The sequence below is a fragment of the Buteo buteo genome, chromosome 13 (genome assembly GCF_964188355.1).
Source record: "Buteo buteo chromosome 13, bButBut1.hap1.1, whole genome shotgun sequence".
Lineage (NCBI taxonomy): Eukaryota > Metazoa > Chordata > Aves > Accipitriformes > Accipitridae > Buteo > Buteo buteo.
The window spans coordinates 27,464,106-27,491,884 of NC_134183.1; the positions used below are offsets into that span (position 1 = coordinate 27,464,106).

At 38.3% G+C, this 27,779-nt stretch overlaps 1 protein-coding gene across 2 annotated transcripts in view; it reads right to left on the reverse strand.

Annotated features, from left to right (window-relative positions):
* SLC12A1 (solute carrier family 12 member 1) overlaps nt 1-27,779 on the reverse strand; it is a 47,986-nt gene that overhangs the window by 4,505 nt on the left and 15,702 nt on the right. For both annotated transcript variants that reach the window (XM_075043969.1, XM_075043968.1), the window contains exons 9-23: nt 25,646-25,730; nt 23,781-23,932; nt 22,040-22,147; nt 21,124-21,247; nt 20,096-20,197; nt 18,075-18,230; nt 16,257-16,356; nt 16,059-16,170; nt 12,033-12,173; nt 10,061-10,167; nt 9,094-9,176; nt 6,393-6,536; nt 4,300-4,431; nt 3,959-4,070; nt 1,458-1,544 (exon numbers count right to left, since the gene is read on the reverse strand). In XM_075043969.1, coding sequence (XP_074900070.1) covers nt 1,458-1,544; nt 3,959-4,070; nt 4,300-4,431; nt 6,393-6,536; nt 9,094-9,176; nt 10,061-10,167; nt 12,033-12,173; nt 16,059-16,170; nt 16,257-16,356; nt 18,075-18,230; nt 20,096-20,197; nt 21,124-21,247; nt 22,040-22,147; nt 23,781-23,932; nt 25,646-25,730 — 1,745 coding nt within the window. The remainder of the gene's footprint in view (nt 1-1,457; nt 1,545-3,958; nt 4,071-4,299; nt 4,432-6,392; nt 6,537-9,093; nt 9,177-10,060; nt 10,168-12,032; nt 12,174-16,058; nt 16,171-16,256; nt 16,357-18,074; nt 18,231-20,095; nt 20,198-21,123; nt 21,248-22,039; nt 22,148-23,780; nt 23,933-25,645; nt 25,731-27,779) is intronic.

The window sequence follows — 27,779 nt, forward strand, 5'->3', positions numbered from 1 at the left end:
GGGTTAAAGGCCGTGACATGCAGCGTTTAATGTTGTTGTTGCTAAGTTGCTGGGAAGTTTGTCAACAACCTTAGTGTCTGTTTCAGTATGTAAAAGTGATAATCCTCTTATTAGTGAAATGAATGAGATGCCAGCTGGGAGAGAGATACAGTGGTCTAGCAAGTGTCTGGCACAATATTCACTTGTTGTGTTCCGATAGTGCTGATGCAGCAAATGTGTTTGGTTTTTATGTTAATGCCAGATATGAATTTTTTGATAACTTTTATTTATGTAAAATCACTGCATAGTACTGGAAAAAAGAGAACTATTATACACAGTTCTTGTATAATAAAAAAATATTAACTCAGAGATCAAGAGGGCACTAATAAGTGACTTTAGGCATCTAGTCATAAAATCTTTATGTTCTTTAATTGCGTTTCCTAAGTCAAAATCTCCAATGCACTGTAGAAACACTGGTGAATCTAATATTGTTTTTGCAAAGTTATGTGTGTGTGTGTAGAAACAGGACATAGAAGGTTTAAGAGACTAACCTGAAATTGCACTTGAACTCAGAGGAAAGGCTTTGGGTGGAGAAGAGGAACTCTTTGACTATGAAATAGCTATGGACCTATCAAGAAGGGAGTGAAGGATGGGATGGAAGAGAACATAGCAAGATGAGAACATTTTCAGAGGATCTTTAAGACCAAGAGAAATATTGTGAATTGAGTTAGGATTCAGTTATTCCCTGAGCAACTTGCTACATACTTTTGTCTATATAAAGCAGAAGAAATAGGTGATTTCTATAGAGATATGTTTTAGAAAGCAATGACTTGAAGATTTTATTTTTTTTTTAGCTAATACAGTTGGAGATGGAGCTTCCTGAGCACTGTTTTACCAACTTCTTAAACTCTGCCTAAGAGCATCAATTCAGGAGATAAGTTAGTTTTTTAAAAACATTGGACCTTCATTATAATTGAGTGATAGGAGAGTATTACAATATCGTCCTCGTGGGAAAGGAGAAGTATGCTTATGTTTGGCCAGAAAAATGTTAAGTTAATGAATTAATGGTAAAATCCAGAAGGCTGAGTTGGCAGAGATGGTGAGTTTACAAGAGAATTGTGACTGACTGAATAATGTGATGAAGGGAAGTCTATTGCAACCTAAAGAGATATGAAAAGCCATCATAAAATGTCTGTTAAATTTAGTTGCTTGTAAGTATGGTGTCTAATTAGTCTTTATTAAAATTAAGTCATATCATTACAACATAAAGAAAAAGGCTGCCTATAGTTTTGAACCTTTCAGTTGTGATTGTTAAAAGGTTCTTTTCTTTTTCCTGCTCTAGGTACTTAGAAAATGATTGCAGTGAAGTGACAGTGTTGTTCTTTGCAGTTTTTTTTTTTTTTAATGCTGAACATAAAAGAAACAAGCTTTTGATAAAGGCTGGCTGCTAAATAATGAATTTTGGTAATGTTTCTTACCTCTCTTTGTTGGGCTTTATATTGATATCACAAATGATATTAATATCAGCAAATTTTATTCTGAATTTGCTTAGAAGTGAAGCCATCCTGAAAACAAAAGAAAGAACATTTTATCACTATATTTGAGTGCCTTGCATCAAAGAGCACTCATAAATGAGTTAAGATATCAAATGCAGTTGTCTCATTATCTTTAACTATATGACAAATTACTTTAAATGCTTTAGTGTTTCAGTTTCCAATTACAGAACTGGATTGATGTGATTGCTGTAGTATAATTCATTTAACTGATGATCGATGAAAATTACAAAAAATGGAAATGAGTAGCAAACAGAGGAAAGGTTGTTTACATTTTGGGAAAAAATGGTACTTTAAGTATTTGCAAAGGCTTGAATTATAAAGGAAAAATATTCAACATATAGTAGGACAGAATTCTGTAATACTTAGAGAAGGCTTTTATTATTCTGTTATAATCAGAATTCTATGTGTGGAGTGTGTACAACACTGGTGGTGTATGTGTTGGTGAAAATTTGGTTGGGTACATTGATATGCAATACTTAAAGAATCTGTTTCATTTATGAATTTGTATTGATCTACTCACAGGTTGTCTTTACATATTCTCATAAAAGAGAACACTTTGCTTTTCTGCCCCAATTCACAGGAGGAGTAGTTTATAGCTTTGTGTGTGTTTGTGCTGAGGTTAGGCAGGTTTAGTTAGGTTGGTTTTTGCCTTTGGTTGAAGCATGGTTGGGAACTTGGTGGGGTTTTTTGTTTTGGGGTTAGTGTGTTTGTTTTGGCTTTGGGGTTTTTTTTTTTTGGTATGTAAGGTCTGGAATTTGAAAAGGTGAGACAGTTCCTAGGAGCAAACCATGATAGAAATATATATTTGCTTATGACCTGAGAATGTATTTGTTCTTTTTTATAAAAGAACAATATACTGCTTATATAAATGTTGTCCCTTGGGGCAATCCTTGTTTTGAACACCTGAAAGAGCAAAGTCTCAACTTCTGTAGAAAGGTTTTGATATTTGGGGAATTACATATTAGCAAAAGTCCAGGTAAATTTAGTTTCTGAATTGCAAATACAATGGATGAAATTATACTTGGATGTTGTTGTATTAGATCTACCTAGGGTATTCAATAACCACCCGGCCTCTGGATTTGTGTCTTTGAAGGCTTCTGTGTGTGGTGGGTAGAATGTGCTGTTGAGGAAAGCTAGTGTTTAGGTAGAAATACATACACATATTGTTTTCTTGGAGACAAACTAGATCATTGCTAACTGTACTGACCATGCTCTTCGCTCTGGCTTTTGTAGGACAAGCAGTGCATGCAGGTGCCAGAACCGCCTCTGTGAAGATCTGTCATGTTTTGACAAATCCCATTTGATGTCAAAACCTCCGGCTTCCTCCTAGTAAAATTTGGTGACTTGAGTGCTTAGATCCAGGAGCCAGTTGTGGTCCTGAACAGCCAAGCTTGGGCAGACTCTGGACAGGGAGGAGAGAACGCTTCCCTGCAGGTCCTTGAGCAGCTGTAAGGCTTTTTTTACCCAACAATAAGAACAGTTTGTACAAACACTTGTGGATCTCTTCTACAGAAGTATGTTAACTTTAGGGTAACCCTTACAACTGACTGAGCCACAGTGCAGTAAAGGTTGTTTTATGTGAAAGCAAAAGCTTAAGGGAGCATCCCTGTGGCAGCTGTCTTTCTGAGGCACTGTGTCATAATCCTAGTGGTGCTGGCTAAATTCTAACTCTTGTCCTTGCATCCATCGTGCTTGTTTTCCACTAGAGTTTTGGTTGGATATGTTGTTTTTAACTTGCTACATGGTGCTGCTGCTCTTTGTTAAGCAGTTACTGACTTCCATTGCAAATTGGCCTGCTTCTACCAGTGGTGAAATGGCTGTGCCTCTAGTGTGTAAAGTGCTTTGGAAGGAAAGGTCCTATATAGAGTGATGATGAAAATAAGTTTATATTAGTACCTTTCATTTGCTTGAAGGCTAATGATAATTATGAAATCTAGACTTTTTTTAAAAGGCTAAGTCAAATCAACTTGGTCTTAGAGTTGATTAACTTGCTTTTTAACTTCTTTACATTTTACCATGGTTAATCACATTTATGTGAGCTATCTGTCTGTGGTATTTGCATATGAGAAGCTTCATGTGCAATTTCACTTACTGTTAACTGGACAACCTCATGTAAATCCCATAAAACTAATTATATTCTCATTACAGAGTGCAGACCACTCTTTTTAGAGAAGGGAATATGAGCTGTTAATGGCAAAAATTGCTGGATGTGAGTTTCCTTTGGTAATTGCCATTTACATTGAGCCTTGAGGGCTATGCCAGAACCTCAACACCTTCCTGTCAAGTATATAATTTTTTTTCATGCTGCCCACAGTACAACAAATCAGTTGTGCTGAGAAATTCCCAGCTTCCTGCTCTATATGCATTATATTCAGCATCAATTCAAACTCCTTAAACAGTGAGACAAATATAGTTATATTTACACTAGTTTTTCTTCTTCAATCCTATTGACTTTTCCTCCAGTGAAGATCCTTAATTTACAATTTTTCCACTTCTTCCTGATAGTTAGAATGTAAGGAATCAGGATTGTTAGACCTGGAACAACATATAAAATTGCAAGATCAAATTAGTGCATTGCATGATAGAAACTCCATCCTTCACTTCATCAGTGTTGGATGTAAGTTAATCTTAAAACATTTAAACCAGACAGAAAATTGACTATGTATTGTTAAAAGAAAACAGTTTTGTGCAAGTTCCCAAGCCTGTTTTTATATTTGCTAGCACAGAAATCTCTCTCCCTGCAGTTCTTACTCAAATTCCTTACCTCCATCATCAAACAGCCACCAAATGTCAATTGTACCTTTTCCTTGCTTCTTTTTAAATTGAGTGCTGGCTTCTAGCAGCTTCTGATTGAATTCACCCACATGCATTGACTGTATTGTGTTAATGGTACTCTCTGTAATGAGAAAGAAATATGGAAGGATTTCTGACAAGTGAGGCAACAAGTAGCTTTAGGGAGTCAAGTGGAGAGAAAGCTTCAGGAAAATGAACTTTTCTGACATAATTTCTATGCTTTAAATCTGAAAAAATTTACAGTGCAGATGCTACGGACTTTTAATATACAAATACACACAGAAACCAAAGCTTGTGTAGTACTTTGTCACTAGATTATAACATCTTGAAAAGGGTTATCTCATTATTTGTTCTCTGGATCTTTTTAGTTAACCTAAAATTCACTGGGACCTTAAAAAGCAATTGGGAAATATCTGATAGATTTTGGAAGTAAATGGCATTATTTTGCATTATTTACAAGCTCAGCTGTCTGTTGTAAAATACAGAGCTGCCTGAAATGCACAGTAATGGTGGACAAAGAGAGCTAACAGGGTACATCGAGAGCACGGGTGAAGCTAAGCCTAGAAGGCAGAAAACATAAGCGTACATGGCAGCTTCCCTATGCTTGAGAGGATGATTGTTAATTGAAAATAAACTTTGATTCTTGCTGTTTGCTTGGCTGGCTTTAAAAGGTACAGTCTTGCCTGTGTACTAACAATATCTTCTCTCATTCTATCTTTTGAAGCCTGTGGCTTTATTACTGCTTCTCTCTCAATGATTTCAAAGAGGTGGTGTCAGAGCAGTATTTTAAATGGAGCAAACAGGCTTCTTCAGAGGTTTTACTCTGATCTGCTAGGTTCTGAAAATGCTTTGTTTAGTTTTCCTGTATTTCTAGAGTGTGGACAGGATAGTTCTAAAGCAGTTATTGGCTTTCCTCTACATCTATGCTGGAAGATGCAACAACTCTGGGGAGGATGAATGTATAAGCAAAACAGAGAGGCAGGGATATTTATTAACATCATCTGTCTCATATATAGAGCCAAAGTGTGTAATACATATTTCCTTTATGCCTTTCTGAACTAAATCGAAAAGGGTAGTTGAAAAAGGGGTGCACATTCTTGTGGTATTTGTTATAAAAATATATTCTACTGAAGCTTGCAAAATGAACTGAAGTCTGCTAAGTAAAGAATAATGACATTTTATGTTTTCAGTCTGTAGATCTTCTTGATACCTGTGGGAGTTGCATGCACAGCCAGATGTAATAGTCTCTGCAGGTGAAAATTCTGAAAATACTTGTCTGCGTACAAGCATGGCTTCAGGTGGGTCATTATCATTACAGCCTAGCAACTGTGAAATAATACCTTTAATTCTGTCTGTATTTCTGCATCATTTTACTATATTTGAAATGTAATTTCGATTTCATCACCTATACATTTAAGTTATGTGTTAATTAGTTACTTGACAGCATTCTGTATATGTACTTTCAGTACTTTTACCACCTTCATTTGTGCATTTTTATGAAATTATGCTTAGAATATAGAGCAGTAGTGCTGTTTTTACCTGTTTTTCAGCTGGGTATTGAGTTTGTGCGTGTGTGTGTATATACTGAGTAAAGTGAGATTGCTTGTTCCCTGAATATTGTGCATATGTTCCTGTTTTCTTTTAAAGAGGAGGAAAAAAGGCCTCTGTTTAAAAATTGAAAACACCTTATTAAAAAAAAAAAAAACAACAAACAAAACCAAACCCAACTTGTCCTGTATTCCTCAAACTTTAATAACCATGTGCTATTTTTGACAAATAGAATTCAACAGAAGCTGAGCTCATCTAGCAAATGACCGGGGGGTGTGTGTGGGGGGGGTGTGTGTGCAAATTGGTTGTGTTGTATGAGGTAGCGTGTCCTACCAGCAATGGATGCTCACTCTATTTTGCATTACATGGTTGTGGCCACCCAAACAGCTTTGCATAGGGTAGGTCCTGCTACAGGGGCTTCTGTGTTTTTTGGCTTAGAGTCAAAGTCCAGTTTGCACATTGGTGAAAATGTGATGCATTGAAGGGTCAGGAAGAAGTTGTCATTTTGGAACTTACCCTTTTTTGTTTCATGTTTTGAGAAATTGAATGAGCTGGCTTTTCTGAAGAATCCACAGATGCCACTTTTTCCTTCTTCAAAATCATTTTCTTTAATGGTAGCTTCCAGTGCCAATCTTTCCTGCTCCAGCTTCTCGAATTCCTCTGTATATTGCAAAAAGTAAGGGAACTGTTAACACATCACTTTCTATTTTAAATTAAATCACTTACTGAAATAATGGCAGTGATGTAGTTGCTGTTGTAGTACTTTATACATGATGTAAAGCTGCCGGGAGGAAAAACCTCTTTTAAAATGTTTTTTCCTTGCAAACCAATAGGGAGAAGGAAGCTGAGTTCATATCTGGAAGCCCTAACTTAGGGTGTCCATGCCTACAGCAGTGGTGTGTACTAAAGTGCTATTCAGCTGCCCTCAGATTTCCTTTTCCAGATCAAATTCGGTATTACTGTATTTTAATAGATACATGAGATACTATTTATTGAGTTATGTTTGTGGGTTTGTTTGGTTGGTTTCTTTCCCCAAAAGCTGTTTTCCTAAAGTGAGAAAGCTGAGGTATTGAGTTCTAGCCCTTGGGTCCCTATTCTAAGAACAAGGTCACATGGCTTTGGACTTTGAGATTCTCAGAAATATGTAAGGATCCTGAACATGCGATCAGTTTCCATGCTGAAATATTTTTAATGTTTTAATTTTTTCAGCATTTGCTGCAAAGATGTAAGATTTAGCTGACCAATTCTGTAAATTCAGTAATGTAAAAGAACAATTTCATCTTAGCAATATTGGACTTTTGCTAAGAAGAAGGTACCACGTGTTATTGTGTAATATATTATGGTGAGGCACTAATTAATATGATCCAGGCATTTGCCTGCAGAAAGCTTTTTTCATAAGGAAACTTCTATTTGAGTAATACATGAACTAAGAGTGAGGTAAATTTATTTAAGACATATTTAAAAAAAACACCCCAAACTCTCACTATCTAGACATTGTTAGCTCTGTTGGCACACTCAGTTGCCAACAGAAAAGAATATAATTTCTTTTACTTTAGAATCCATGACAGCCATGTGCTTCTGATTATTAGACATGATGATAGTCACTAATTTAATGGTTTCTCAAAACGAAAATTTCCGTTTTTCCAGTACAGAGACTTTGTATCTGCTTCAAAACATTTCCACGTATTTGAGGGTTGTGCCCCCCCCCCCCCCCCCCGGCGTTCCTAATTCTTTCTGATTCCTTATGTTTTAACACTTGGAGAACATTTGCTAGTTTGTAAGAATGCAAAGTTGGTATTTGCCGTAATTTCACTGGTGTTCTAATGACTGCTTGATGTAAGTCAGAAACTGACTGCTCAGAAGATGCAAAGAGGCAGATCTCTTTCAGGTATCAATAGGGGAGAGAAAAAAAAGCATGATTAGTTTGGAATTTTTTCTTATGTCCCCATGGTTTTGCCCTGTAGCTCTCCATGCACATCAAGTTGCCAGTCTGCTAGGTGAATATTCATCTACCCTTGTTTCTTTAAAGGAGTCCCTGGCGCCTTTCAATTCTGAGAGATGATCTGCTTTTGAAGGTTGCCTCATCCTAGAATTCGTCCTTTTTAATGGGGAGTTAATTTTGGTTTTAATTAGCTAAGGGACTTATGTCCTTTCTGGGTGTTCTCCCCAGCAGTTCTGAGCGTGGTCTGCGTTTCTCTGGGAAACTGGGTAGAAGCTGGAGGCAGATTTACAGCAGGCGGCAGCAAAGAGTCGCCATTCTTTTTATGCCTGCCTATGTTCCTTGTCTATAGATTTTATCTAATTCATTTATAACACAAAACATTTGTCTGGTGGGGACGACAAGGGATGCTAGGAGTAATGTCCAGGTTTAGGCTGCATCTGTCTGCTCAAGTGGACAAGCTTATGAGAAGTGGGAAAATTATTGTACTGAAAACGTAGAGAATTGTTCTGATGGGATTTTTATATGGAATCATTCCCTCCCCAGGGTACCTGAGGAACCAGTAAGACCTCTGTGTCCTAAAGAGGAAAAGGAAAAATGAAGGCCACCATTGTACATGGCTTTTGGAAGCCCTTCATTTAGGTTTAGCTTGACTGCACGCTCTGTTTCCCTCTACCTTTTCCACCCACATGGTATGTCTCCCTGAATGGTTGTGGCATGGTGGAAGATTTTCCCTCTGCCCCCGAGAAAGGCACTGCTAACCTAAGGAAGAATGAACAAAAAAGTGAAAAAGAGAACTATGTTTCCCGTGGGTTCCAGAGTTTTGCGTGGGTGGGAACATTCTGGGCCCCAACGTTCCATAGAGGTGGTACCAAAAGTGCAGCTTCCTGATTCCTGCCAGTCCCAGAGATCTCGGGTAGGCAGAGGGAGGAAGATGTGCCAAGAGCAGGAAGGAAACATGCTGCAGAGTGACTGGTTGCTGTGGCACAGCATGATTTTACTGCTTTAGTCTGTGCCTGTGCTGGAAGTGCTTTGGGAGTGGAGTTCTCTGGTGTGCAGAGCCCCTTAATGTGTGAGGCTTGGCCTCCTGTCACTGCCAGTGCTTCGACAAGTATTTTGGGCAGTACTGAAACTGCAGAAGCAAGGAAGAACTGTAGAAGTTATGGGTGTAGGAACTATTCTAGAAACCGGACGATGACTCTAAAAGCATTGGTCAGATTCCTTCCCGTGCTGAGCACGTAACCAGCATAGATATTCAGCTATTGAGTTGCCACATACCTTGAACCTGGAGGACCTGAGATATATCAAATCCTTGGCTAATTCTGACTATAATCATGCCAAGCTCAAAATCAAAGGCATCGCTGAAAAGAAAGAAAAAGAATAAATATCCTTTCATATCTTGCATGTTGATGAGGAAGGCTACTTTAAGCAGATCAGTAAAAGTGTTAGTGCTCACAGGGAGGTATTACTGCCATGTACTTGGCTGCTCTGGGTAAAATTGCAGAAGGAATTGCCCAAGATTAAGTAAAGTACTACCAACTTTCTTCCCTGCTTTAAAAAAAGGGTATCATTTGGCATGGGAACAGATAGGCTATTCCTGAAATGAGTGTTTCTCACAATACTTTTTATGAACTAGGCTGCCATTGGGTAATTTTTTTTCTCCTTTTTCTGAGGAAATAACAAAGCTGGGGTGGGTTTTGTTGTTCTTTAACTTGCTTCAGCTTTACAGGTGAATTTTGAGCAAGAATCTATGAGAAGCCTGTTTCTGAATGACTGTTTCCTAGCTAAATCCCAACCCACAGAGCTGCTGAGCCTTAGGCACACATGAGATTTGAAGCAAGGCTCTTCCTCTGTCTCCTAGGCTTAAAAGAAGAATTCCATGATGTTCTCTTATTCCCTAAGTATGTACATCAGGGTTGTTTTTCTCTGAGCTCCTGCCCACTAAAAATGGGAAAATGCAGTTCTGCAAAAGCACTGCTGACAGCAGTGCAGCTTCTTTATGAAGCATTGTCAAGCCACATCAGCTCTGACGGTGCCAGGTGTTTGCTAAGCAGGTCTTGCTAGGTGTGTGAAGCCAAGGAGCCTTTTTTAATGGGCAGAAGCTTCTGTTACAGAGCTCGCCATGTGTGAACCCAGATTTGTAGGTATTTTCTTACCTTGTTTCTACATGTCAAATTCTGTATGGAAATGCTGTATAAATCTGGTCTAAGAGGAGTAAAAAAGGAGATGCTGAACTGTGACTTACTGTATAATGCCCACATAGTTTTCAACTTGCGTGGCAGTGGCATTTCTCCAGTCCTTCTTAAATCCAATCACCAAGGTATTTGGTTTCATTCGACCCAAGCCTGAGGCCTAACAATATTAAAACACTGCTTCAGAAGGTACACACACATGCTTTTACTGTAAATGAAAAGTAATGGCAAAAGATAACTGAAATAATGTTCTGGAGACACATATAACTAGATTGCATTTCATGAATGTCCTTCATGCTCATACCCTTGCAGAAAGCAGAAAGATTAGCTCTAAATCATTCCAACTATAAATAATTTTAGATGACAGAAGTGTAGTTTTGCTAAATTAGCATTCATTTGCATTTCTTCTGACATGCTCTCATTAAAACGGTTCAATAACTTGGAATCAAGAGAGAGTTCAAGCACTTTATGTATGCTTATTCTAACATAATGGCATAAAGCTTTTATCAACAGATGAACTGGGTCTGAAGTCTCTTAAAACAGCCCAGATACACAGAGAAGGCACATCCTGTTAAGAATAATTTTTTTGCCTTGCACTTAGAAACTGTTGCTGTTTGCTGGTTTCTTTCCAAAAAGATTTTCCAAAATTAGGTGTCATGCTTTATAGATAGAATTACATTTTATAAACAGGAAGAATAAATGGTTTGTCAAGATATTAGATTGCCTTCAAAACTGGGCCTGGATGCTAAAACCTGAACAAGTAAGGGTTGTCAGATCTGGATTCAGCTAACCTAATTTTTATAGATAATAAATGTATTGGGAACCTTCAGGAGGAGACCCACAAATACACCAGCTCATCACATTGTTACACTTGCTAATTTCTACTACTAGCAAAAAGAAAATAGGTAAAAACTGTTGGAACCTTGGTGGGGTTTTTTTTTGAGTAGCACTGATACATCTGCACTATTTACATTGAAATGGATGATTGGTTGGCAAAGGAATGCAGGTGTCCTTAGGTTACAATAATGATAATATGGTTATCCTTCTGTTTGCTGGAAGGGAATTATTTGTGGTCCAGTAGCTGACTTTGGCAATAGTGTTTAAGTTGTAATGGAAAGGAAGAGATCATTAGATGGTAACAGTTCTCAAAAACATCAAAAGGATCTCCTGCTGAGACAATGTATAAACCCAAGATGAAGTGTCCTTGTGAGGCTTTGATAGAACAAAGGGATCTTTATTAATAATATTTCATCTTGCTCAATTGTACTGCCCATTCAGTAAGTGTACAAAGAGTCCTGGTAGGCTACCTTGAACCTGGAGGACCTGACTTACCCAGGTATTTCAGTCAATCTCCTACTGTCTCAGTTTGCACTTATGTCTTTTCAGCAGTGTATTTTGTGCAAAGGATGGGAGTTTTCTCTACATTTTGCCTCAGTACCTGTATGTTTAAATATTCGTATAAGTGAGAGAGAGAGGGAGATGGGGAAATATGAAAATAGAGCCTCTGTGCCTTCATTAAGGCCGTTTTAAATGGACTGTTGGAAATGATCTGCTGTATTCTTGGAATAATATAAAAATATTGCAGACTCTTTTATTTAGATGGCCTTCTATCTGTTTGCAGAAAATGTATATTACACATTTTCAGTTTTCAATTAATGCAAAAATATTCTCAGATATTTAATATGCTGCATAATACTAAACAATAGAATTGCTTTGAAGTGTATCAAGTGTTGGCTGCAGAGACATTCATATGTTGCCCTGTAGATGCCTCTCTTTTTTAATAATAGTATCTTGTTCATTTAGGAGAGAATCAGTCTGCCTTGTGTCATAATTCCATAGCCCAGAACTAGATCTCTTTATGAAATAACCTGTAAAATAATATACATGTACCCCCAGAATGCCCTTTCTGTTTATAACATTATCCATATATACATAGGACGTCTTAAGGAGTAAACAGTAATGCTTTACATAAAGGGATGCTTTGATGTAATGCTCTTCTGTGTGTTCTGTAAACAAAAAGCTTACCTGAAGTAGACTTCTGACTCCATCTCTGAAGCTGTCAGCTGCTACTGCCGCATAAAAGGCTTTTCTTTTGTTCTTTGTGAGCCAGGCCTGCTTTTTTGCCATGCCACTGTTCATCTCCTTAACACACAGCTTGCGTGGTCCCTGCATGATACAATAAAATATTATTAAGAAGGCTTTGTATTATACATCACACAGTGATTTTGAAGGAGTTACCTAGTCTGCTGTGGGAGCGAATAGAGAGAGTCAGAAAAATACATTTCCAATAAGGGTCCACAGAGATTCAGCATTTTTGAAAAGAACTGTGCTGCTAACATAATTCACATTCTGTTTGAGAGGGCTGAGGCTGTTAATGCCACTTAAATATAGTGATTCTGACAGAAAGAAGGACTACTATGGATTGTAACATCTTAGAAAAATATCTAAGGTATGATGAAGCATCTCAGAGTGAATAAAGTCCCTCCCTGACTTGACTACGTAAACAAGTCTCAGCAGATCTAAATATATATGGTTAAGCTCCTATCTACTATTAGTAAGAGAAAAGGGTTGTTGCCATACAATTGAAGATGCAAATGGCTTTGTCATCAGGTTCTTCCAGTGGTCATCTGGTAATTTAATGAGACAAAAATCCATGTGTGTATCTAAGTCACAAGACATGACACACTGACTTGACAGTAGAGAATGGGCTGGCAGTGGGTCCCCAAAAGATTAGGCCCAGGGAAAATGTCAAGTCTGCAAGCATGGCTTTTAGAAAGATTGAGATAACTTTGGGAAGCATGTATCTGGAATTTAATTGATTTAAAAAAAAAAAAAATCTGTGCTCCTTAGTTTGAGTTTAAGGTTTGCTAGGCTTTGTTTATTCCCTTTCATGTTGTCTTTAGGAAGCTGAATCAGTCCAGAGCTTCTGCAGTGAAGATGAAACTCTGAGAGGGACACTCAAGAGTCTCAAATACTGGTTTTAGTGTTACTGGACTGGACAGGTAGTCTTTGCTTTCCAAGGCAGGATAGAAGAGCAGAATTATAAACTGTGGGAGCATGTCCAGCAACATCAGAGACAGAAGCAGTAACTGGACGTGCCAGAAGAATAGAGCTGGCTTGGAAGTGCTTGGAATCCAGTGAGTATTTCTGTGTGCCAAACATGGGAAGTGCTACCAGTTTGGTTTGTTATAAACAGATAGTTTTGAACTTTAGTTTGCTGCAGAGTTTCATTTTGCGCTTTTTAGAATTTCTAATGTTTTTGAGGATGCTGGCAAGTTGCAATTTTCATTCTAATGGAACAGATAACTAGAGAAATTGGTAGAAGTTTCCTATAATATAAAACTAGGAAGGCTTGGTAAACTCCTGCTCAGGAAACTATTTCAAAATCCATATTTATATCTTTTGCATTTAAAGTAAGTTAGTATATGGTAGCTTCTTCTGTTAAGCTGGGAAACTGGTTAAAATAGAGCTGAGGGAGATTTAGATTTTTTTTCTTCATAGTAAATACTGTAAGCTCAAAATTTATTTCCCATTGAAGAACAGTGTAAGACCCAAACTGAAAGAAATTCTCTCCAAAATGAAATGTGTGGAAAGGATCACTTAATTCAAAATCAATTTCTAAACGGTGATTTTGAATGTAAAACCAGTGTCCTTCTTTCAAAACTTTTCAGCCTTACTGAAACTTTTTTTTTTTTTGCTTTCCTGGAAGAAAATGGGATGTACTCTACATTTATATAGATGTAGAAATAACTGCAATACATTTACTTTCAGTGAATTAGCATTGGCTGCTAGAAAAAGAGGCAAGGCTGTCAAAATAGATTTTCCAGCTAGTTCCATCTAAAATCCAGAAAAATACCATTGAGAAGGAAGCTGTGAAATGACCTGGCAGATTTCATATGTCATGTTTTTATCCTTGCCTTTTTCATTAGTATTATATATTAAAAAAGTGAGTTTTGACCTGATAAAAGTAGGCTGGGTTGATGCTCACTCAGGTGTTGTGCCTCTTGTATGTTTCTGAACTCCTTATGGCTATTTGGGAAGTATATGGGGAAGGATGGGAGAGTCCATGTGATCTTCTCTAATGAGATCATGCTACATTCTTTGGTGATAGTAAATTTACTGGAGTTTGTTTGGATTTAATGGGCATAACTTCAGAAGAGTTTGATCCTGGGTGTTGGAAGAGTAGTGTGAAGAGCTGGGAATAGTAAGTCAAATAATAAGATTGAAGTTCCCTTGTGGGAAAGGAGAGGAGAAAAAAGTCTTACGCTTCTTCCCAGTCTCTCTAAGGAGAGTGCCTGAAGATAGTTTCACAACTGGCTTGCACAGTATGTTTCTGCTGTCCAAGGAGACAGTCCCAACCTTCTATCAGATAATAGCCTGTGTCCTTCACTGCTGCTCCCTTGTATCAGTGTTAGTGTTTGTGCAATTGTACAAGGAGTCCAGTGAATTTGCAGACTGAAGACTAACCTTGCAAAAATATTTACGTGAAGGTAGGGAGTAAAAGCAGAATAGCCCTTTTTACTAGAAACTCAGAGTGTTCAAGCCAACAGAGACAAATAACTTCAAAATCATCTTTATGTTCATATTTATTTTACCTATCTCTGAACTATCTATCACCATGTTCCTGGAAAGTTTCTTGCTGCCCTTTGGGAAAAAGGAATGGAAGATATTCTGTCTGGCACAGTGTCTCAAAACTTTATGCATAGCTAGCAGCATGTGAGCTTTTGAGGCAAAATATGCTGGGCATTACATTTATTGCTAAATAGTCTTGCTGTATTTGTTATGATATATGTTGTAGGCTGCTCTTCAACATGGTCCCTAGGAATTTTATCATCCACTTTTTGCCACAATTTTGCAAATCACAAGGGTTCATTGTGTCACGCTTTTATTACCAACCAAATTAAATCTAGCTTAAGTTGCTGAAGAAATAATAATTAAAAAAAAAATTAAAATGCTTGCTCTAACAAAATAGACTTAGGTATTTGTATAGACAGGAAAGAAATCTCAGTTCACCATAAAAAGTACTAATATTAGAGAGACATGCCTAAGAATTCAGAAAACTTGCTGAAACTCAACTTTAGGAAGCTGCATAGTCTTAGGATCTTGTTGGGATTGATTCTATGCTTACTGAATGCAGTGGGAAAGCTAACAATAATTACAGTAGAGAAGAATTAGGACCTTTCGCTCTTCATAGATTCATTTGATTTGGGAAGAATCATACATAGATATTCTGTACTGCCTTTCTGCAATGTGGCAGCATCGAATTAATTAATCCTACGCTCCTGTAGAGGAGTGCGTTATCTTGCCTGGACTGACTCCATTAGTTAGATTCTGTAGCCCCATTTGGTGCCATGAGCTGGTTTTTTTCCTCTCAAAATTAAAAAGTTGTTGTAATATTTAAAATACATTTTCTCTTCCACACTACAAACCCATCTATTTTTGTTCTGTCCTAATGAAAGACTAGATCTTCATCCTTTAAGATACATAATTTCTTATGTATTTATAACTAGAAATATACTTTGCTCCTCTCTCTAGATCTCAGAAGGGCATGTTTATCCTCAAAATTAGCATTGTTACAGTTTTGGAGAAACCACTGCAGAGAGAGCTGAATTACTTGCCAAACCCCAACACTGCAAATCAGTGACAAAGCTGAAAATAGAACCTGGGTAATTTGACTCTTGCACTATAATACTTCAAGTTTTGTTTTTTGTTGGTTTTGGGGTGGTTTTTTTTTAAGCCTTGCTGTGTCCGTTTAAAAAAAATCTTTCCTTGTAATGCTTTATTTTTATCAAACCATTTTTTGGTCCGTCTACTATGAACTCTGAAATGCATCTCAATGAGGCATTTACCAGCAGGCTCTGTATCAGCCGATAGCTTTCTTGTCAAGACTTATGACAAAATTCATTCTCAGTGCAAACCTCTTTCATGGTCTGCACAGACACCCGTCAGCACCAGTGGGAACATTGTGTGCCAAGTGAGAGTGGAATGTGTAATGGAGATCTTCAGCACCCACTGGTGCTGAATTTTCAGATTTATATGAGTTGACCTTACCGTGTACACTTCACAACAGATGCACAGCCCGTTGTTCTTTGTGAAAGTATGTGTGATGTCTAGCAGAGCAGGCCTGATCATAGGAGCTCCTGTTAATGCTATGCACTGTGGTCTGTTAGGAGGAAGAAAGAGGTTGTATTTAATTGGGTGATGTACTTATTCAGAATAAGCTATTCTACTGTTCACTGGAAATCTTACCTGAAGTTTTTCACATGGTCTTCCACTGTAGTTAATGCCAGAGCGCTGTCTAAGGCATTAATATAGTAAAGAGCCTGTGTAGAAGAGCCCCAATTTACTTCTGTATATAATAAAGATAAATAATGCATGTTAAATCATGGGCTTTTCCCTATGTTCTATTGCAAAGGTCAGCAATCATGTTATCCATGAGTCAAAGCAGGGTATATCTCTCATGCTTCATAGATACAGAGCTATTGTTCTTTGTGCTTCATAATAGAATAGATTTTGCTTGTGTAATGCAAAAACAAACATGCTAATAAATAGTATAATTCTTTATATAAAAATTGTAGGGAATGTTCTTCCTCTGCTTCAAAACTGCATTCTTCTCTGTTCCATTAACTTTGTATCCTTCTCCCACGTATAAAATGGACAGCCCTGAGTCATGTATTTGATGTGGAATTTCAGGAAGTTCCAATTAAACCACTAGGAAGGAACATTGCTAGCTCCAATTAGCTCTGTTCTACTATATAGGTCAAAAATTGTTCTCCAAAACCAATTTTGGCATATACATCTTTTCTCATTATTGTGCAGCTGTTTGGTGGGTGGAGACAGATAAGAAACAGCTTTCTACACTTTGAGATATACATGAATGCAGGTCAAGTCCTGTTATGCCAAGATACAAAGCTAATAGTGCAACTATGTGGAGGTTTGTGTAGAGGCCTTCTTTTCTAAGGAATATTAGTCTTTTCTGAACCCTTCAGCTGCTGGTAAATAAGTGCTGAACAAAAGTCACTCTCTTTAGGCAGCAAGAGATGGATAGCTTTTGTACACTGTCTTCAGTGAATTTAACCAAGCTTTAAGCTGCTACTTTGCAGCAAGGACACTGACAATATACTAGGAAAGGGCAGAAATCCTCAAATTCTTTTGACAACTGTCTCGTGACAGTTGTGTTCTCCTACAGCTGATTATATTTACAGGAAAAGAACCACAGACCATCCCAGTGGGTATGATGGCACAGATAGGGAGGACACAGAGCAGTGCAGCAGTATACACAGTAAAGAATAACACAGGCTCAGACCAGGTGTTGGTATCCCAAGCTAGCTGCAATGAAAGCACATCTTCTGCTGGGAAACTTGCCTCTTTTATTTGTATTGGGTTTTTTTCTACTGCAGAAGTAATTCAGATGGTTAGCACTGAGATCTGAACCTGGGTTAGTTTTGTCCTTGGATATGAATAACCAAACTGTCTAGTCTCGTACTGATGCTTTATTCTATTAGTGCACAGATTTCTGAGGACAGCTGCTGTGATTTGCTGAGCTACTAAGCAGTTTTTTCCAGCAGTAAAGTGTGCCCATCTTTCTTGATTTACTGAGGAATTGTAGGGAGGTGCTGGAGGATGATCAGTTCATGAGTAATTCAGCTTGCGTTTTTGTTGTGTAACAGGCAGCAGGCTTATATTTTGAGTGAGGACCCCAGATGACTCGGCTAAGAGCACAGCAAAATTCAGGTGAGGTTTTGTGTGGATGGAAAAAAATTGAGTGATGCTCAAGTGAAAGCCCAAATGTAGTAAAGACATGATGGGAATAAACCATTGTGCTGGAATGCTTACACAAAGCCTTGAATCATACTTGAAGTGCTTGTTAAACAGGCAAAAATTCACTAGACTATCATCTTAACCTATATTATACAAAGTGGGATTTAATGGGATGCGCCAGACTTCCCTCTAAAGAAAGGTATTGGAGAAAAAGTAATGTCCAATTCTGTAAGGAGAATTAATTCCTGTAAAATCCAGTCTGGATGCATAACATATGCGCAAAATAATAGTGTTTTGTGGCCTTACCTGGTTTCTTATATGTTACATAAATATATAGAAAGAGCTCAATGGCATAAGTGATGAGAGCTGCCCACCAGTTGATGACAAACATGACACCACAGCACAACAGGGCTCCAAAAAGTGACACCCACATGTTATAATATCTGAATGCAGGTCTCCAACCTATTTAAAGAGAATTGAGGAAATTGGAAGAGCATAAAATATATTGATCAAATAGTGATCCACTGATTTTGCACATACAAACCCACACACATTTTGTTTCAGGCTTTGTCAGAAGGGGTGGGAGTGATATGTGCAAATTCTCAAGTACCACGAGTATCAACAGATACTTTCAGGTGTTGGCTGATGTAGATTTCTATATGTATAGAGTACTGGGTCTTACAAGCCTTTTACTATAAACCCTTTCCTACTGCTTTGTCCAGTCTGGCTTTGAGTAGCCATTCTGTTTCTATGTATTTTTGCAAAATTAAAGCTCACTCGTTCAGAACTGAACACAGATTTTCCTGTAACTCCAGGTAATTGGCTACTGTGTCCTTTTGATGTATATACATAGAACTTATTAATGGGAGCTAAACACTTGCTGAGAGGAGAGTTTATCCCAATACTGTAAGCGTACCTGTCTTAACCTTGGAAATCGCCTGGCCTCACTGCAGAAAAATAAAATCATTTGCAATTGACTTTGAGAAGATGTTATTCCTGCTGCTCTTCAGCTGCAGTACTGAATCCATCCCCTGCTAGCAATTAAAATGATGAAGGAAGCAGTGAGCCTCCATGGTTTGCAGGTCTCTGCCAGGTGTTCTACAGATCAGACTCTTTGGAGAGGGAAAAAACACAGAAGATAAAAGAAGGGGCTGAGCAACCCTATCTTGGATCATCTTTGTAATGAGGGAATGGGAAGGTCCTGCTGTGAAGAAATTTGCTGTCCTGCAGCCTTGCAATTATTATAATTATCGCTATGAATTGGCAGAAATTAACTGGAGGAAATGAGAAAAGAAAAATGGCTGCAGTATTGTCTGAAATGTAACTAGTGGCAGAGTAGAGTCAGATGCACGCACATGAAGTCTATAGAGGTAATTTTTACTCGGCTCCAAGGCTGTGTAGAGCAGATCTGCGTTTGTTCAGCTGTGCAGGTAATTAGCAGAAGTGCTCATCTCTTCTACCCTCTGAACAAATGGCACCATGCAGATCTATAGGAAGGAAGTTGATGTAGGCATTTATGTCACTACTACAGTTTTGTCACACTAGAAATCAAAAATGTATTCCTTGCTCCTTGAATTGAATAATTGATTCACAGCGGCAGGAAATTGTCTTTTCTGTGTGCCAAAACCAGTGTTGCTCAGCTGATTGACTTTAGTCCTTAAGGTGTCAACCCTTCATTCATGAAAATGATGAGAATTATTCTGCCGTGGTGATGCACAAACCTGAAAGCCACTATGTTCCTTTACTGTACAAATGTAGAGAGGGGCTCTCAAGTTACCCCTGAACAGGACCTCGTTGTGCTTCACCTTAAAATTCTGCTACTAGCCACTGCAGAGCTGTGCTGATGCTATTTGGTGGACCTGTTCTTGTTCTACGTGTTCCCTTCCAAGCAGTATCGCTTCTGGTGCAATTACTGTTCTTATGAACTTTCCTGTGAATTTCACTGTAGATTTAGAGAAGGGCATAACTGCTCCCCACTATACCCTGCTTACTTTATGTGGCTAGAGTTGGCATAGGTTTTTATCCACCCACGTTGTGTGATAGTGAGGGGGAAAAAACCACCCTGAGGAGGAGCCTTTCGGCTCCAGTGGGATCAACCAAAGTCTTTTTCATACTGTATAACTGTAGGGAATGTAAGGACCAGAGCCATTATTTTTATCTTTTAGAGGGAAATAAAATGTCATCATATTCAATGAGAGCAGTAAAACCTCAGATGACATAGCTTAGATATTTTACAGGTACTGCAGCTTTCTCTAATATACAGTCAAAAACTTGCAGAGATCAGACTATGAAGCCCCCATTTAAATCACTGGCGAATGCAGACTCACCTGGAGATTTTGCGTATGAGGCATGAAAGCAGGAGAAATTAATCAAAGCATACGAAGCCAGGAAGAAATTTGAGATGATAGGAGCAATGGTATTCAGTTCAGCTGCAAGACACACACACACACACACACACAAAGTCAGACATAGGCACCAGTTTCCTAGATTGTTGGATAGCTTTTTCCTGACGATGCATTAAGTCTGGACACTGTCTGAAACTGTCATCCGGGAAGAGCTTGGGTATTTTCCTTGTGGTACTAATTTAAGGCCACCTTGATACACCTTCATTCATATTAAGTAGTGTCTGCTGATGCTCATTTTAATACCATTTTGTGCTATGCAAGGTTATGCTTGATACTCTGATTCTACAGTCTGGCTCTTAATGATGTAGCTCTCGTGTAAATTTCAGAATTTTAAATACATAATTGAGAGGACTTATAGTTAAAACTTACTGGTTTGCTATTGAAATGGCAATCTGAATTATCTCTACTAAACTTCCCATTTATTTAGTGTCACATAGTTTGAATTTCCAATCTTGGAAAAAATAATGTAAAAATCCCCACACCGCTAAATATGGTAGCTGGGATTTTCTACCACCGAGGCTGGCAAAGTGGGATGTGCTTTGGAGCCGACTGTGGGGAAGGCTTGGCAGAGTAGGCTTCCTAATTATCTCAGAATTACCTCAGAGCTATGTGCAATATAAACTGGAAAACAATTTTCAAAGTTGGTGACTTTGCCTTATTTTACATAGTTCTAAGCACTGCCCTCTTCCAGTGAACAAGAATTGCACTTACTCTGCATCTTTGAAAATGCGGCTGTGGTGGTGTTGAGATGTTACTAGAGTCCCTGTTGGTTTCTTTTTGCCGCCTTTAAGAATAATGGAATTGCTACCAGGGCTTTGAGTGTGCTTAGGCTTATGTCAGAGCTTACCTGACTGGAATTTTTTCTAACCATAGCTAATCATTGTATTAAAATATTGGTTTATATAATTTCAGAACATGAGATTATAACAGTTGTGTAATGATATACAAACCAATCAAAATGAATGCCATAGCAATCACGAAAGTGAGAACGTATCCCCTGATGGGCTCGTTGTTTTTTCCGTATCCTTTGGCAAAGAAGTGGAGCCCTTTGTAGACGTTGTCCTTGCAAAGAGCCTGGTAGACAAATCAGAACATAATTCTGTTAAGCAGTGCTTTCTTGCATCAGAAGAAGTTCACTGCCTGTGAGTGACAGCTTGCTAGGCTTTTGCTAAACAAAAATTAAATCTATCTAGTACTTCAAGTACATCTACTGTTATGGCACATAATCATTCAAATAAGGTGATAAGCAAATATCCTACTATATTATTGTATAGCGGGAAAACAGAATCACAGACATCTAATGCTTATTCAGTGCTTTAAAAAAAAGATTAACTGAATAGCTAAACAAAGTGTAAATTGGAGGAAACTGAAGCACATATCAGTGGCTTGGTCTAAGTTGTACAAGTTATCTTTCTGTCCTGTGCCCTCTGTTCCCATTCTGTCCACACTGCTGCTGCCCAGATGGCTTCTGGACAGCCTGTTTGAGCACACCTGCGAGCACATGAATCTTACAGTCCTGAGGGCTCCTGCATATTCCTGGCACTCCTGTGCTTACAGGATGGCTTTCTGTAAGAAGATAGAAGTGGTCCTGAAAGTAGCCTTGAAGCTGTCTATAACAAGCACACATGTATCCCTTGCTCCTGCAGCAAAGCTGAGTTCTGACCAAAGGAACATTATCACCCTTGTATGAGGGTGGTAAGACCTGGCTGTTTCTGTTGAAAAACATTCTACGTACTGTTTTCCCTGCCTCTTCCTCCCACATGTGTCAGTGTTTATATATATATATCATTGGGCACATAGAGTTCAACTAAATTTTATGTCTTTGAAGTAAGATAGAGTATAAGGAAATGAATTGTTCAGTTTTACCTGGAAAACTTTGGGTGCGCTGACAAGAGATGCTAGAGCTGATGACAGAGTAGCAGAAAAGATGCCAGCTGTGATGAGAGGACCAAAGCCAGACACCATGCTCATCACCTTCAGGAAAAAAAGAAGGGAAAAAGAATAGTCAGGCTTGCATTTGGATATACTTTTGATCACAGACCCATTTAAATACTCTGTTTCTACATGTCTCTGCTTTTCATGGTTTTAAACTCAATATACTACAAACCAACTGTGAAGTAGGGAAATACTGTTATTCCTGTTTTAGTAAAAAGCAGTGGAGGTGTAGCCAAATTTTTATACAAGAGTGCAGCTGTCTGCTGAGGCAGAGGAGTACTCTGTGAGATTTTCTCACCTCCTTTACTAACTGGTTGCTGTAAGTAACAGCCACTACTTGATGAGTAAATAGTCAACTTGTAGCAAGAAGGGAAAATGGAAATGGCATGAAAAAGCACCAAAGTATGAAATGTGGTTGGAGGCATTTTCTTTGGTTTAGTTTGGTTTAGAGTTTTTTTTTCTTGATTATTTAATATGGCTAAAAAGAGAGAAAATGCCCGATTGTGCTGCCATAACAGCAGTGCTGCAAACGGTAATGATGGTCACTGTCAGGCCTCCCTCAGCCCTCCCAGAGGGGCTGCACTGGCCTCTGCAACCACTGAAGCAAAAGGGTTGTTGAGGAGCACCAGACAAGGAAGCTAAAAGATGAAGTGGACAGATGTGAGTGCCAGATACTTCTTGGTGTGTAGGAAGTACTCTAGGAAAAAAGCAGTTGATCCTGGAGATTTGTCAGATGAAGACATATTTTTTTCTGACTATAGTCTGGCAAAGATAAATGCAAGAAGTGAAATTCTGTTTATGGCTGTAGGGAGGTCACTGATTTTAAGGGTTGCCCTGAGTCTGGGCAGCTGAACTGAGGTGGGAGAGAGGATGGCAGATGACCAAGAAAGGAAGGAAAAGTAGTCTATGACAGGGGCAGCATATCCCTTTTAAGGTGGTTACCCAGCCCTGTCATTTATCAGAACCAGCAGAGAAAAAAGCAAGTGACTTTAAAAGCTACAAATGACTAGTTGAAAAGCAAGTGCAGGCGAGTGGTGAGCTCCTCTCGTGGGCTGTGAAGCACAGGGGCTGAACAGACATCTGGGAGCCGTGGTTGTCAGGCTGCAGAAGAACTGCTTTACTTTGATGCTTTGCCTAAGCTTTATTTTGAAGAATAGAAATGGCAGTCTTTCTCTGGCCTAGGAGAAAGACCCTGCTACTTCTCACTTGATTTTCCACTTGACTATTTTTGGATACTTTTTTTTAAGAAGTCAGAACTCCAGTTTTTGCACCGTGGCACAAACCTTTAACAGTGACCACAGCACCCCTGAGGTAAAATCACATCCATGTGTAAAGAGCAGTGAGATGAGTTGCTCTTTTAACAGGAGTTCCTGAGGTCTCTGTTAAGTCTAGATTTTGAGTTTGAAGATGTTACAACATATACTGCTTCATGGTACTTGTTGAAAGAGGAGGTAAAGACCTTACCGGAGTGCTGGGAAGGCTAGTGATGGGCAGTATGAAGGTACTGTGGGATGCGGGGGACTTTTCCCTTTGATTGTTCTTATAGTTTTTTACTTTTTTAGATAAAAGTGGATGTCCTGTTGCAGTTACTTGTTAGCAAATAATGAGTTTGCATGTTTGTACTTATGTATTCATGTATAGCTTATGATTATATGTATTATCTCATTAAAACCTGAAAATTATTCATCAGCCCATAATCACATGGCTGACTTGCACATCTGGAAAAATCATAGCCTAGGCTGCAGGCAGATGATCCATTGCAGCTCATTCCCGGTACAACTGTATCATTGATGTTCCCAGTAGCATCTCGTACAACACAGGAGGCTGTGGAAACAATGATAGATTATTATTTTCCTTCCACGTGACATCAGAAGAATGTTCTTGCCACGCTTTGACTCTTAGTCTGCGCACATTTTGTACAACTGCTGCCTTAGTCTCATCCTAAAGAGGAAGGTTTCACGCTGGGCAGAGATTTCTTCCCTGTAGCGTGGCTTAGTTTCTCATGTTGTCTGTAAGCAAATATTTACTTCTGTTACTTTTAAAATAATCAGCCAGTTTACTAATGAGGACTAGCATATTTCTGAGAGCAGAGAACCAGACAGAGATCAACAATGACTTAACTCACTCAGAAGTATATTGTCTGCCTATGACCACTTCTACAAGTGCCAGTATTCAAAGGAACCTGGTCAGTGAGGGTCTAAGTTCTAGGCATACACTTGGGTTTTTTTTGTTTAACAAGGACACTCAATTGCTTTAGAGACCCAGATCCTCAGCTGCTCAAATTGTCGTAGCCCTACTGATACCAATATGGTGAAAAAAACTTTAAACAGGAGAAATGGCCTATATTTTTTTTGCTTTTATTAATATTTATGCTGTCTTTGCTTGCTTGCCACCAGAAATGGGAAGAAATATATGGAGTTAACTTAGAGTGCTGATCTTAACATCTTTACCTGCCAAAATGTAAGTTTATATGGTATCTTCAAATATGTCAAAAACATTGTTATTGAGAATCCCAAAGTAACCATTATCTATTTAGCAAACCAATATGCAAACAGAAAGAAAAAAAAATATTGCACTGAAAAATAGACAGGTCTGAAGCTGAAATACAGCTATTGCTTGTGAGAACAGAACAATGCATTAACACAGATTTATAATAGAAAGTGAAGAATGACTACTTCAAGTTTAATTGCAGGGGAAATCTCGATCCAAATAATGCAATAACCTGAGCTGCAGCTTGACTCCAGTATTCTGCCTTTTGCATAAAGCAGAAGAACCACAGAATTCTGGAGGACTTGAGATTCATCTCCAAGAAAAGGGAGCACCCCACAGGGCTTTATGCAATATTGAGGTATTCGCTCATAAGGAAGAGTGTCATTTACAACACTCTTTCTTACAGTACTATTAAAATAGAAGAAGTAAAATATTTTTCTTGAATGGAGATTTATTGTACCCTTGTAATGAGAATTTAATTGCATATTCCTTCAACACAGTTCATGGCTTCAGTACAGGTTTCCCTTTTACTCTTGTGCCCATTTTGTTACCTCACATTCCAGTATTGTAGAGCACCTTGTCATGTAGTGCATCTTCTTTAAGACAGGCAATTGATTTCTGTCTTTGACATATAACATATAAAATGTGTGTGTTACTCATGAGTGCTCAGTAAGGCTAGTGAGAGCAAGTAGAAGCCATGTGAAATTTCAATGTGAATGAGGAACAAAAGATCAGCAGATTGATCAGAGGTTCCTTTAATCTTTACTATGCTCATGGATACTATATGCTAGTGGTCTTTGTCACTGAATCAAATGCAAAAGTAACCATACAAGTTATATGAAAGTCCAGCTGCCAAATAGGGACTTTTGTTTCTGCTGGTTGCTGCTTTTTTCCCCCACTGTTTTTACATACAGTAAAATCAAAACAGCTATCTCTCTACATAATAAATCCACAGGATGAAAAAGCAGTGAGGTTCATTTGTGTACCAGGCTTTCAAACTTTTTTAACTGTATAAATTAAGACATGAAGCAGAGGTTCTGTACTTACCTGCACATATTGCAACGCCAATGTAAGCAACTGTTGTAATCAGAATGGCCAGCATTGTTCCTCTGGGTATTGCATCTTGTGGATCCTTAAAACAAAGCAGTGACCCGAAAAACACCGTGAGTTTGTGTGCTGCAGTCTGATTGCATTTGCATGCTAGGGAGCCCTGCCACATTGTGATATGAAGATACCTTTAGAGGGTAGATTTTTATCACTTAGACCTGCACCAACTTTTGCTGTCCCAGCACGTAGATAGTGAAGCAGTCCTGTGGTACAGCACTCGTATCCTGGACATAGTGAAGTATATTCTGCAGGAGCAGAGGTCACATTTATAGCATCAGGAGAGTCCTGAGCTCTGCATTTCTGGGAGCTCCAAACTCTCTTTATGTTGCAATGGGCTTTATTTTAATGTTTAATGATATAATGGGTAAATAGTTACTAAACTAACCATCAAACTCCTGTGGATGACAAGACAGGCCCATTTTTGGTTAATCGGTAAGATAGATGCAGACAGTCGCCCTGTCCAGAATACAGTACTTTTGTGATTAGCAACTAGTAATTGTTAGTTGTGTCTTGACAACAGGCTACTTCCTTTCACTGCTTTGACTTTTAATTTAGGTAATTTAATAAGGCTGGGTTATAATGCTTACAGACTGGATCACAACAGTATTGGCTTCGATCATGCAACAGTAAGTAACAGTCCAAAGATCTGCTTTATACATTGTAATTTTAAAGGGGATTTTAATACTAGCCAACCTTACAATTTAGCATGTGCTTGTTTATGCTAGGAAGCACTTTTTATGAATTGTTGTCTTATGTTGGTTTAGTGAGGTTTTTTCAGTCAAAGATGCATGGAATGCATTTTAAGCCACAGAATTTTGTACTTTTATAACTATGCTTGTTGCATGGGAAAAAAAACCCAAAATACAAATTCGGAGTGTCGTGTGAAACATGGATGAAAAACTTAAGTGTGTTAATAATTAATGTAATTTTTAAATGAGGTAAGGATTTATTGAGCTGAAAAATAATTGCAAAGTCACTTCAGCTGCATAAGACCTTTTGCCCTCAGATCATAGTAACTTTAATTTATACAGTTCTGGTATACATGTCTTAGGTCATTGTTTTTGTGGAGTCTCATGCTGCAATCTTTAACACTGTAACATTAAATCTTAGGGTTAAATCTTCTTACAGCTTTTCAATTTTTTAATTTCATCAATAATTAAACACATACTTAATATGCTGTTAGCACTTTAGGGCCTGCTCCAAAATGCACTGAAGTCACTAGGATGACAAGCTGGTTCTGTAAGTAAGCTTTGGACTAGGCCTCTACTTGAGTGTGTAGCAGCTACAGAAGCATGTACGCAGGTATTTGCAACAAATTCTAAAGAAAGTTTGGTCAATTTTACACTTTTAAAATACTTCTTAGCTTGTCTTTTAGATTTCTGGAGAGGCTGGTTAATTTAATTAGACCTGTTTAATGCATCTAAACACACTCAGCAGGGAGTCTGCAGCCTGGAGGACTTGGTTATAGAAATCCACTTATTGCCAGACTGGAGCAACTGCAGAGAGCCAACGGGACAACTGCTTCCTTGGTCTGCTTAGACTCTTTCAAATACCTTATGAAAGAAGTGCTGCTGCTTTGGGAGCTTGCCATGTATAGCAAGCACCATATATGGCAAAATAATTATTTTTATTTGATAAAAGGATGGAGATTGTGTGAGGCTGATTCAGTCTTGCTGGACAGAAGTACAGTTATTTTTGTTTTTTTAATTAGAAATGGAATCTTATAGACACTATTAGTGGCTCAGTTTCTACATATTTCTCTCTGTGCTTGGCTTCAAAAGCAGTCCTCTGAAAACAAAGGAGATGAGGCATGCAACTCAGTGTGAGGAAGCTGTCAGGGTTGGTAGGATCTGGTGAACTTGTAACCACTGTGCCAATACAGAAATAACAGACCTTTGGTTGAATCCTTAAGGTGTACATGACAATGGGTCTATATGATAATGCCAAATAACTCATTTGACATGCTGGGGTTATCAAGGTGTGAGCCACATCTTTTTTGTGACTTTTTTTTCTTTTGGGGGTGGGTTTTTGTTTGTTTGGGGTTTTTTGTTTTGTTTTGTTGTTTTTTAGTATT